The sequence below is a fragment of the Acomys russatus genome, chromosome 27 (assembly GCF_903995435.1).
Source record: "Acomys russatus chromosome 27, mAcoRus1.1, whole genome shotgun sequence".
In the NCBI taxonomy this organism is placed as follows: Eukaryota; Metazoa; Chordata; class Mammalia; order Rodentia; family Muridae; genus Acomys; species Acomys russatus.
The window spans coordinates 55,593,398-55,607,021 of NC_067163.1; the positions used below are offsets into that span (position 1 = coordinate 55,593,398).

Consider the following 13,624-nt stretch of genomic DNA (forward strand, 5'->3'; position numbering starts at 1 on the left):
AAGCTTTGTTAGTAGTTCTTTTACAAATGTGCATGCCCTTGTATTAGGAGCATAGATGTTCAGAATTGTGATGTCATCTTAGTTGATTTTACCTTTGATGAGTATGAAGTGTCCTTTCTCATCTCTTTTGATTAATTTTGGTTGATAGTCTATTTTATTACATATTAGAATGGCTACACCAGCTTGCTTCTTGTGACCATTTGCTTGGAATATTTTCCCCAACCTTTCTACTCTGAGGTAATGTCTGTCCTTGTGGGTGAGATGTGTTTCTTGAATGTAGAAGAATATTGAGTCATGTTTATGCATCCACTCAGTTAGTCTGTGTCTTTTTATTGGAGAATTGACACCACTGATATTGAGAGATATTAATGATCAGTGACTGTTAAGTCCCTTCATTTTTTGCTGTTTGTTACTATTGAAAGTTTGTGAGGTTATGATTTTGCAATGGTGTAGTTTTCTACTTCCTATGTAGTTTTGATTGTAACATGGTGCTTTGGGGTGGCATTTTCCTTCTAGTAACTTCTGTAAAGCTGGATTTGTAGATAGGCACTGTTTGAATTTGTTTCTGTCATGGAATATTTTGTTTTCTCCATCAATAGTTATTGATAGTTTTGCTGGGTATAGTAGTCTGGGCTGGCGTCTGTGGTCTCTTAGGTTTCTAGGACCTCTGTTCAGGCCCTTCTGGCTTTCATGGTCTCTGCTGAGAAGTCGGGTGTAATTCTGATAGGTTTGCCATAGTATGTTACTTGGCATTTTTCTCTTGCCGCTTCTCATATTTTTCCTTGTTCTTTATTTTGTGTTTTTATTATTATGTGGCAGGAAGATTTTCTTTTATGGTCTATTCTATTTAGTGTTCTGTAGGCCTCTTGTATGCTCATATGCATCTCCTTCAGATTGGGGGATTTTTCTTCTATGATTTTGTTGAAGCTATTTTCTCAGCTGTGGAGTCGGGTGTCCTCTCTTTCCTCAATACCTAGTATTCTCAAGTTCACCTTTTCAGGTTGTCCTTCATTTCTTGGATATTCTGTGTCAGGAACTTTTCAGTTTTAGCATTTTATTTGTTGGTTGTTTTGAGTTCTACAATTGTGTCTTCAACTCCCGATATTCGTTCCTCCATTTCTTGGATTCTGTTAGAGAAGGCCGCCTCTGTGTTGCTTGCTTTCTTCTCTGAGGCCTCTTGATCACATTTTTCTTCTGTGTGTTCCTTTATCATAGACTCCATTTTTATCTTCAGATCTTGAACTATTTTATTGATTTCCTGTTTTTTTTTTTTGTTTTTTTTTGTTTTGTTTTTTTTTTTTTTTTTTGTATTTTCCTGAAATTCTTCCAGTGCCTCTCTATATGATTCTTTTATGTCTTCAACCTATTTGGTTGCATCCTCTTGCCGTTGTTTACAGATTTTATTCGTTTCTTCCATTGTCATCTTCCTTACTAAGGACCTGAGGTTGTTTTTCTTGTATTTTGGTTATGTTTGGGTTCTCAGGATTGCTTTCATTGGGATAGCTGGTATCTGGAGATGCTGAACTGTTTTGGTTTTTGTTTGCATTCTAACACTGTCCTTTTGTCATTTTGGTGTCTCTGATGTTGGAAGGTAGCTTCTGGTGTCCTTCACTGGTTGTTGAGAGTGGATAGTTGGTGAATGGTTTTAGGTCGCGTGCCCTTGCCTGTGGGGATCAAGGAGTTTATCCCTGGAACAGGCAGGTGATCTGGTTTCCACTCCTGGAGATTTTGCTCTACACCTTATGCTCATGACTGAGTCAGCAGAAGTAGGTTTCTGTCTGGACCCTTTCACTTTACTGCTGTGATTCAGATGAGCTGTTTTGGGACCCAGAACAAGATCGCACACAAACGCTCTGGTTGGGTAGGTTGATCTCAGCTGCCTGTCCGTCCCTCCACCTTGTAGCTAAGACCCTACCCTTGTCAGATTGTCTGAGCTGTGGTTGCCTTTCAGCTCAGCATCTAGACACTGAAGGGGTGTCCAGCCTCTTCCGAGAGCATGGGAGATCCTGCTGGCCCTGTGGAACCTGATCCAGTTAGGCTCTGTTGGAGAGTGCAGGATCGGTATGCCTCGACCCAGAGATAGAACCGTTTCAGACCCTGGGCCAAGTTTCCTGCACTTCCCCAGCCCTGTAGCCAGGACTCTGTTTGGGTCAAACCCTCGGAGTTTTAGCCACCTTTTAGCTCCAAGTCTAGACACCGCAGAGGTGTCCAGCCTCTCCTGAGAGAGTGGGAGATCCTGCCAGGCCTGTGGGAACAGTCCAAGCTGGGTTCTAATTGCCTGTGTTTGTGGGCTCAGTCCGTTGTGTCTGGCTCCAGTTTGGGCCCAGGTTGGCCCACGAGCTGCACATGCTCCAGCTGTTTTTGGTGGGCCCAGCCGCCTGTGTTTCCACTCAGCCCCGGGGACTTTTGCAATTTGGCATGGGGCAGGTGGAGGGATCCAAGGGCAGTTTCACCCATTGCCTTGAGACTTCCTCAGGCCAGGGGCTCTGGTGTACCATCGCCGCACACAGTGAATTTGTGCTTTATAGGCCGGCTGCAGCCCACAGGTGGGTTCCGTTCAGGTGTATTGAGAGTGGGTTCAGGACCTCCGGGCTATTGCTTGATGCAGGGTCAGGCCCACAGGTGGTTTGCAGTGTGCAGGACGCTACTCACTTAGAGTTCTCTAGATCCAGCAGTCTGTGGCTCCATTCAAGTCCCTGGTCTCCATGGAGTAGATCAGATACAATGCATACAGGGCACCGCCATCTTGAAACTCTCTCTACTCTGCTTTTAATATTCAGCAGGTAATTCTCATTCCTGGGGTGGAAGGGCTCTCTGCTGGAGGAGTCTTGCTTAGAGTTGAAACCACCACTTTGGTTAGCGCTGAAAAAGGCAGGCGTATGGCACAGCAACGCAGACGTATGACACAGCAGCTGCCAAAGGTGCCTATGCTCCCTCTTTCCCCAACAAGACTTGGTAAGGGGCAAGACGCCAACTTAGAAGTCAGCACAGAGGACCTGGGTGCAGTAGGTGGCGCATGCCTGGAGGACGAAGTCAGCGCCCTGGCCCTGGATGAAAACAATGAACATCCTCCCGGAATTCTCCAGACTGATTCTCCTGACCTGTGAACTCTGACCCAGGAGCAGACAACCCTGGCCTAGCAGAGGACTTGTGCTTGCTGCTATGAACTTTAGCCTAAATTGAAGAAGAGGATGGCAAAGACTTAAAGCAAAGAGGTTGTAGTTATAGTCTATCCATACTGTTGAGAAACTATACTGTTTTCACTTCAGTGACTTTAATCCTGCTTATGAACTTTAGCTTTTTATTTTTCTCTCACCCTTTAATTTTTTTTAATATTATTTTGTTCTTTTTGCCAAAATTAACTGTTTGGTGAAATGTGTGGAGTCTCCTCGCTTTGCATGTGTGATGTGCCAAGCTAGTGTAGGAGATCAAATGGAGTGGCCACTCCATAGTGAACCACAGTTGTCAGATGTCATGCCAGGAATGCATGAAGAGTGTTCTGCATGCACTGATTCGCAGGGCTCTGTCAGGAATCCTCTCACCTTTTTGCTTCACCTGGACCATTTCCCCTCCAACTTATTAAACTCTTCCCAGATTGGATCATTCTGGGACTAGCTTCCTCCATGTGGGACCATTGTTTTGAGTCCTATTCCCCGTGTGGATCTTGAGAGCGACAGAGGCAGTTTCTGCTCTCTATGCCTTCTCTACCGGCAGGTGAACTCAGCAGTGTGCCAGGCGCAGCCTGGAGCCAAGGAAGGTGATTTCATTTGTGACATTAAATGTTATGTCCCCTACTGTCCTCACACAATAAAAATAAATAGATAATGTTGAATTCAGAGTAACTACCTTCCAAAAATAAACACAATAGGAGCTGGAGGGATTGTTCAGAGTTTAAGAGCACTGGTGGCTCTTGGAGAGGTCCTGGCTTCAATTCCCGGCACCCACAATGGCAGCTCACGACTGTCTGCAGGTCCAGTTCCAGAGCATCCAATGCCCCCTTCTGGCCCCTTCCCTACCTAGTCCCTGCATAAATGTGGGGCACAGAGAAAAGACCCATACACATAAAATTAAAAAATTTTAATTAATAAAATTAACCCTCATGGGTTTAAAAAGTGTTTATTGTACCAGGCCAGCCAAGACCACATAGTAAGACCCTGACTCAAGGATAGATAGATGGATAATAGATAGATAGATAGATAATAGATAGAAGATAGATAGATAGATAGATAGATAGATAATAGATAGATAATAGATAGAAGATAGATAGATAGATAGATAGATGGAAGATAGATAGAAGATAGATAGATAGATAATAGATAGATAATAGATAGATAGATAGATAGATAATAGATAGATAGATAGATAGATAATAGATAGATAGATAGATAGATAGAAAAGATATAGATGGAAGATAGATAGATAGATAATAGATAGATAATAGATAGATAGATAGATAGAAGATAGATAGATAGATAGATAGATAATAGATAGATAATAGATAGATAGATAGATAATAGATAGATAGATAATAGATAGAAGATAGATAGATAGATAGATAGATAGAAGATAGATAGATAGATAGAAGATAGATAGATAGATAGATAGATAGATAATAGATAGAAGATAGATAGATAGATAGATAATAGATAGATAGATAGATAGATAGATAGATAGAAGATAGATAGATAGATAGATAGATAATAGATAGATAGATAATAGATAGAAGATAGATAGATAGATAGATAGATAGATAGAAGATAGATAGATAGATAGAAGATAGATAGATAGATAGAAGATAGATAGATAGATAGAAGATAGATAGATAGATAGATAGATAATAGATAGATAGATAGATAGATAGAAGATAGATAGATAGATAATAGATAGATAGATAATAGATAGAAGATAGATAGATAGATAGATAGATAGATAGATAGAGAGATAGAAGATAGATAGATAGATAGAAGATAGATAGATAGATAGAAGATAGATAGATAGATAGAAGATAGATAGATAGATAGATAGACAGACAGATAGATAGAAGATAGATAGATAGATAGATAGATAATAGATAGATAGATAGAAGATAGATAGATAGATAATAGATAGATAGATAGATAGATAGATGGAAGATAGATAGATAGATAGATAGATAATAGATAGATAGATAGATAGAAGATAGATAGATAGATGGAAGATAGATAGATAGATAGATAGATAGATAATAGATAGATAGATAGATAGAAGATAGATAGATAGACAGATAGATAGAAGATAGATAGATAGATAGAAGATAGATAGATAGATAGATAGATAATAGATAGATAGATAGATAGAAGATAGATAGATAGATAGATAGATGGAAGATAGATAGATAGATAGATAGATAGACAGATAGATAATAGATAGATAGATAGATAGATAGATAGATAATAGATAGATAGATAGATAGATAGAAGATAGATAGATAGATAGATAGAAGATAGATAGATAGAAGATAGATAGATAGATAGATAGATAGATAGAAGATAGATAGATAGATAGATAGATAGATAGACAGATAGATAGATAGAAGATAGATAGATAGATAGATAATAGATAGATAGATAGATAGATAATAGATAGATAGATAGATAGATAGATAGATAGAAGATAGATAGATAGATAATAGATAGATAGATAGATAGATAATAGATAGATAGATAGATAGATAGATAATAGATAGATAGATAGATAGATAGATAATAGATAGATAGATAGATAATAGATAGATAAATAGATAGATAGATAGACAATAGATAGATAGATAGATAGATAGATAGATAATAGATAGATAGATAGATAGATAGATAGATAATAGATAGATAGATAGATAATAGATAGATAGATAGATAGAAGATAGATAGATAGATAATAGATAGATAGATAATAGATAGAAGATAGATAGATAGATAGATAGATAGATAGATAGAGAGATAGAAGATAGATAGATAGATAGATAGATAGATAGATAGAAGATAGATAGATAGATAGAAGATAGATAGATAGATAGATAGACAGACAGATAGATAGAAGATAGATAGATAGATAGATAATAATAGCTAATAGATAGACGATAGATAGATAGATAATAGATAGATAGATAGGATAGATAGATGGAGATAGATAGATAGATAGTAGATAGATAATAGATAGATAGATAGAGAAGCTAGATGATAGATGGAAGATAGATGATAGATAGAATAGATCGATAATAGATAGATAGATCGATGAAGAGAGATAGATAGACAATAATAGAAGAAGATCGATAGATAGAAGATAGATAGATAGATAATAGATAGATAGATGAGATAGAGCTAGATAGATAGAGATAGATGGAAGCTAGATAGATAGATAAGATAGATAGAAGATAGATAGATAGATAGATAGATCGATAGATAGATTAATAGATAGATAGATAGCTAGATAGATAGATAGAGATAGATAGATTAGATAGATAGAAGATAGATCGATAGAAGATAGATAGATAGATAGATAGATAGCTAGATAGATAGATAGATACTATAGATAGATAGCAGATAGATAGATAGAAGATAGATAGATAGATAGATAGATAGATAGATAGCTAATAGATAGATCGCGATAGATAGATAGATAGATAGATAGATCGATAGATAGATAGATAGATAATAGATAATAGATAGATAATAATATAGATAGATAGATAGATCGATAGATAGATAATAGATAGATAGATATAGATAATAGATAGATAGATAGATAGATAGAAGATAGATAGATAGATAATAGATCGATAGATGATAGATAGATAGATAGTAGATAGATCGATAGATAGCTATAGATAGATAGCTAGATAGATAAAATAGATAGATAAATAGATAGATAGATAGATAGATAGATAGATAGATAGATAGATAGATAGATAATAGATAGATAGATAGATAGATAGATAGATAGATAGATAATAGATAGATAGATAGATAGATAGATAATAGATAGATAGATAGATAGAAGATAGATAGATAGATAATAGATAGATAGATAGATAGATAGATAGATAGATAGATAGATAGATAGAAGACAATAGCCAGAAAGAGTGGCACAGACCTTTGACCACAGCACTCAGAGGCAGAGGCAGGCAGAGAGCTCTGAGTTTTGGGCCAGCCTTGTCTACATAGAGAGACCCTATTCCCCAAAGAAACAATAACTCAGATCAACAATAGATATTATTATGATATATTAAGAACTCCTAAAAGTCAACAACACACAAATAGTACAGTAAGAAAACTAACAAAAGATAGAGCTGAGAATACAATTCAGCTGGCAGAGTGCATGACTTCTGGGTTCAGTCCTTCATACCACAAAATAAAGGAAATGAAAAAAATAATAGAGAGAAGAAAAGAAAAGGGAAAAAATGAACAAAGACTGAGAAGGCATTTTTTTCTAAAATGGTGTACAAATTTCAGAGCTGGAGTGAGGCCTGGAGAGTTAAGAGCGTGTACAGCTCTTACACAGGACCTGAGTTGGACTTCCAGTGTTGGACAACCATCACTCCAGCTCAGGAGAGCCAAGGCCTCCACAGGCACCCACACTCATGTGCCCATGTCCCATAACACATGCATATACACAAATGAAAAATAACAAGATAAGTCTGTTTATAAAAAGAATACACCTATTTTAAAAAATAAACATGTTGAGAGTTGAGGATCTTTTTTCTTTAGTTTTTAAGCAGGGTTTCATATAAACCAGATTGACCTTGAACTCACTATTTAGCCAAAGGTGACCTTGAAACTTGTGATCTTCCTCCCAGTACCAGGATTGCAAGCATAAACCACACCTTGCTTTTATACTGAGCTCTTGTTTTTTCTGCTCAAATACAGTGCATATGTTTCCTCTCCATTCAGGTGACCATTTATGACTTCTAGAGCAAGTGTGTTTTTTCCCTGTTATATCCTGGAAGCACCTGTGGCCATCACTATGCTGCTCCAGGCTTCCTTCGTACCTTTCCTGGTCCTCACCTTCTGCCAAGAACTTTGCTCAGGATCAGGAAGAGGTTGGTATAGAATGGGAGAGAAGCAGAGGCCTGGTGGGGTGTGTTGGTTTTGGGTCTCTCAGAGTGTCGTGTTCTTCCTCCTAAAGATAGGAGTAATGGTTGTTTCTGACTTATAGATCAAATCTGATGTGTACAAATGTGTTAATGTAACAGCTTTCAGTAGCTTCTCATGAAACACTTTGGTCTCATTCAGAGCACACACATACACACACATACACGTACACAGGCAGACAGACAGACAGACACACACACACACACACACACACACACACAGGGAGGGGGTCTCCTCTATTACAGATGAAAATAAACAGATTCACCAAGACTGAGAACATTTAAAAGCAGATGGGGCTCCATGTCCTATTGAGTCACCAGAAGCCAAGGAGAATGCTACAGTGTGCAGGATGTCTTAGGAACGCACCAGCATGCCCCTTTCCCATGCCCACATGCATCCATTTCCATCTTGACTGGATAAGCTATTCTGTTTTTTCCTTCAACCCTTTGTACTGGCATCAGCCTTGCAGTGCATGCCAGGAGAGAACCTAACCCTTTCCCTGCTTAGGCACTTTTCCACCATAGGTGCCTTCACTGCTATTCATTCTACAACAAAAAGGACAGGTCAAGAACGTGCAGACCTTTGCACTGGACTGTGCTGGCTTTGTGTCTTGGTCCCCACTTCCTGGCATTAGGCTAGGTGCTTCATCTCCCTGGCTTTAGTTCCTTCCCATAGCATCATTAGTCGTGATAGCTGCAGCAAAGTGACTCAGGGATGCAGTGCAGCAGTAGCACAGATGAGGCCCTTGGCATCTTCCATTTGCCCCAGAGTTACTATAAAGAGTAATTGAGATAGCACCAGATAGATTTCCAAAGTGGCTGTACTAGTTTGCATTCCCACCAGCAATGAAGGAGTGTTCCTCTTTCTCCACATCCTCGCCAGCAAGTGGTGTCGCTTGAATTTTTGATCTTAGGCATTCTGATGGGTGTAAGATGGAATCTCAGAGTTGTTTTGATTTGCATTTCCCTGATGAGTAAGGAGGTTGAGCAATTCTTTAAGTGTTTCCTCAAGACCCAGCTATTCCACTCCTTGGAATATACCCAGAAGATGCTCCAGCACACAACAAGAAAATTTGCCCAACCAAGCATTATTCATAATAGCCAGGACATGGAAACAGCCTAAATGTCCATCAGTAGAAGAATGGATAAAGAAACTGTGGTACATATACACTATGGAATACTACTCAGCTATTAAAAACAAGGAATTCCCGAAATTTGTGGACAAATGGATTGAGCTAGAAATGATCATAATGAGTGAGTTAACCCAGAAGCAGAAAGACTCAAATGGTATATACTCACTTATATCTGCATACTAGCCCAAGGGGCATGTCCCGTGAAAGCCTTCACTTACCAGGAAACTGGGACAGAGGGGAGGACATCCTATTGGGACTCTAAATGAGAGAAGCATGGGAGAATAGCAAAGTAGAAGGATCCAGAGGATCCTAGAAACCTACAAGTAGAACATTATGATAGGCAGATTTGGGCCCAGGGGTCCCGCTCAAACTAAGGCATCAGCCAAGGACAATACAGGCGGTAAACTTTAAACCCCTACCCAGATCTAGCCAAGGGTCAGAACATTCTCCACAGTTGAGTGGAGAGTGGGATATGACTTTCTCACGTACTCTGGTGCCTCATATTTGACCATGTCCCCTGGAGGGGGAGACCTGGTGGCACTCAGAGGAAGGACAGCAGGTTACCAAGAAGAGACTTGATACCCTATGAGCATATACAGGGGAAGGTAATCCCCCTCAGGAACAGTCATAGGGGAGGGGAATAATGGGAAAATGGGAGCGAGGGAAGAATGGGAGGATACAAGGGATGGGATAACCATTGAGATGTAACAAGAATAAATTAATAAAAAATTTTAAAAAAAGAGTAATTGAAAGTCCAGGTGGTGGTGGCACATACCTTTAATCCCAGCACTCTGGAGGTAGAGGCAGGGGGATCGCTGTGAGTTTGAGGCTGGCCTGGTCTACAAAGCGAGTCCATGTCAGTCAAGGCTACACAGGGAAAACCTGTCTCACACTTTTAATCCCAGAACTTGGGAGGTAGAGATTGGTGGATTGCTGTGAGTTCAAGGTCAGCCTGGTCTACAAAATGAGTCCAAGACAGCCAAGGCTACAATGAGAAATCCTGTCTCGAAATACAAAACAAAAACAACAAGAAAAAACAAACAAAAAAGAGTAATTGCAAGGACTAAGAAGATGAATCATTCCCTGAAAGCATAAAGGTATGAGTTTGATTTCCAGAAAAAGAAAGAGGAGGAAAGGAAGGACAGAAAGAAAAAGAAAAAAAGAAAGGAAAAGAAAAGAAAAAGGCCAGGCATGATGTCATGCTTGTAGTCTCAGAGCTGGGGAGGCAGAGGCAGGGGGCTCACTGTGCAGCCAGCCCAGACTATTTCTTGAGGCCCGGGCTAGTGAGGAACTCTGATTCAAAAGAAAAAAGAAAAGAGTCTGAAAAACCAACACCTACGCTTGCCTTTTGGCCTTCACACCACATGTACACACATACACACAGGTACACACATACACACAGATACACACATGCACACAGGTACACACATGTGCACCTGCACACACATGTGCATACACACACAAAAGAGTAATTGCAAAGATAAGACCACTCACAGAGTGACAAATACAGGGACGCTTCTTGCATCCCTTGGAGGATCTCCTGGTTACTGTCTCCTAGCTGAGTGTTCTTGAGAACACAGAGGCAGGCCGGCCTGTGGGGTCAGCAGGCAAGGTTTGTGTTGCTTGTTTTCCTTGCTTGGGGAGGAGAGGCTACATGGGGGCAGCTCATCATTATCTGCTGACTTTTGAGTTGTTGGGCTTATTGGTGCTTGTTTTGTTTTGTTTTTCAAGACAGGGTTCTCTGTGCTAGCCTTGGCTGTCCTAAACTCACTTTGTAGACCAGGCTGGCCTCGAACTCACAGTTTTCTGCCTGCCTCTGCCTCCCGAGTGCTGGGACTAAAGACATGCACCACCACACCTGGCTTTATTGGTGCTTTTTACTGGTTGCTTTTGTTTGGTTTTGTTTCCAGTTTGTTGTGATGATGGTGGTAGTTGTGTTTTGTTGAGCTGGGTCTCGCTGTATAGCCCTGCCTGGCCTGGAACTCTCTATGTACACTAGGCTAGCCCCCAACCCACAGAGATGCTCCTGCCTCTGCCTCTCCTGCATGCTGACATTAAAAGCATGTTTCGCCTCCCTCAGCCCTTGTTAGTTGTCTTTAAAATCTCAGCCCAAAAGAAGGAACATTAGATTCATTTTATGGCCAAGAAAACTCAATGCAGAGGAGAGAGGCTCTTTGTTCACAGTTATCCAGCTGGTGAACGAGTGATCTAGGCTTGAGACCCTGTTCTGAGATCCAAGGCTCACCCTTTCTCTATGGTCTGTCCATTCTGGAACTGACTGAGACAGGAGGCAGCAGCCTGTGGACTCTGGCTGTAGAGAATCAAGTCTGAGGAGGCAAAGGGGGCACAGTGCTCAGGCCCTCAGTGTTACAGACAACAAACTGGGGACTTTGAGAAGGGACGTCTCTGACAGTCCCTTGCAGTAGTGGGTGGCATAGGTAGTGCGTGAACTCACCTGAGTAGGCACCCCAGGCGGGGAGGTCACTCCTTGCAGAAGCCCAAACTTGGCTTCTATGGGAATGCACAAGGCTGGGTGGGAAGAGGCGGCTGTCAGGGATGACCTCAGCCTTGCACCTTGTAGCCATGGAAACCTCCAGTAGAGGGGAAAGTAGCAGAGGGGACTGGGATGGATCGGGCCTCCTTAACCATTCTTCCTCCTCAAGTACTCAGTAAAGAACTGATGTGCGATCTTCCTATGGAAAATGGCTACTCTCCATCTGCCTTCATGGGCTGGAACTATGACACCGACACTGGCGAGTGCGAATGTTTTATCTACGGAGGCTGCGGAGGCAACAACAGATTTATTAAAGAAGAGCATTGCCGGATAATCTGCCAAAGACCTGAGGGGTCAAGCCAGCATGGCCCTCCACAGAGTCAAGCTCCCTAAGCGCTCCTTAAGGTTTTTCGTGTGCGAATTAAAAATGCATTTCTCTGAATACATTGTCCTAATATCAATTCTAGTTCTGAAATTGTACAAATGTTGGTATCCTGTCTAAACATCTTTCCCCGTGAAGTACATATATGCAAGTAAACTGGGGAAATTTAGACCTGCCACTCATACTAGTATGGATTACTTCTTCCACCCATCTGAAGATAAAAACTACAAAGTGAGGGAGGTGAGTTGTAAGTAAAGGGACCTATAGTGGACTAAGGGGATGACCCTCGATGTAAGAGATGCTTATGCCAGGGCTCCATGCTCAGCAGAAACAGAAACGGGGAATAGAGAGGCGAAAAATTGAAAAAATTTTAAAGTGTTATTAATTTTAAAGATAGGGAGTTTTTACCTAGTACTAAAGTCAAGGTATGTGCTTTTGTCACAATGGGAGAGAGCTGAAGGACCTTGGTCCCAGGGTCCTTCAGTTTTCTAAAGCAACAACAATTATCACTCTCTTAAGGCAGGGGAGGATGACTTGGAGCTGGTCTGATTGATTATATTAAGGATTAACAGGCAGAAAGATAGGCAGGGACTTCTTTTTAAACCACAGGGCAGGGCCAACAAGATGGCTCAGTGGGTAAGGGTGCTTGCCACCAAGGCTGACCACCTGAACATGGTCCCTGAAACCCACATGATGGAAAGAGAGAACCAAGTCCTGCAAGTTGTCTCTTTCTGAAGCTGGTGCTTATTTACTGTGTGTCTAGTCTGGCTGGCCAAGATCTGGGAATTAACCCTTCTCCAACCCCACCCGTGCCCCCACCCCCAGCCATGCTACTGCATTCAAGTGTTTGATACAGGGGTGCTGGGACTCGAACTCATGCTTGTGCAGCAGGCAGTTTGCTGACAGCCTTCTCACCAGCCCCCTGGGTTGGTATGAACTATCCTGAGCACTCTGGGGAGTACCATTACTGGCAGAGACACACAACCCAGTGGTGAATCTGAGTGATTACAGAGGTCTTCCTACACCTCGATGAGGCCATGTCTGCTCCATTATTGGAGAATACCCAGCCTTACAGGACTGGTGCAAGCATCAGCCACAGACGGGCTGACTTCAGAACTAATCTTTCCCTACACCTTTTTCTATCTAGTTACTCACAAAGAGACACAGGCAGTTGAGTTCACTAAAAAATTGTTTACTGTTTAACTTGAAGCCTGTGAGAAAGGCAAGCCTGTTGTCTGTTTGTCTTTTAAATAAGAGAAGAGACTGAGTACCTAGTCGTTTTAACTAGCTAATGAATTGACTATTGTACTTACAGTAGATCTAACTGTCCTCTGGCTGTCAAGCTACCATTAGCTTAGCCATCAATGTAATCAGAGACCTGAGAAGGATAAACTGTAACCTAGACAATATTACAAACCAATCATAATGACAGAGGCACAGAGGCACAGAAGAGAGGCTGTTTCTGTGGAAGGAGAACACAGACGAGATTG

At 40.9% G+C, this 13,624-nt stretch overlaps 1 protein-coding gene across 1 annotated transcript in view; it reads right to left on the minus strand.

Moving 5' to 3' along the window:
* The window catches only part of LOC127210144 (WAP four-disulfide core domain protein 8-like), a 35,217-nt gene extending 23,374 nt beyond the window's left edge, over positions 1 to 11,843 (minus strand). The window contains 2 exon segments of the mRNA XM_051169817.1: positions 11,504 to 11,585; positions 11,714 to 11,843. Of these exon segments, the coding sequence (XP_051025774.1) occupies positions 11,504 to 11,585; positions 11,714 to 11,843 (212 nt within the window).
* Between the last annotated feature and the right edge of the window lie 1,781 nt (positions 11,844 to 13,624).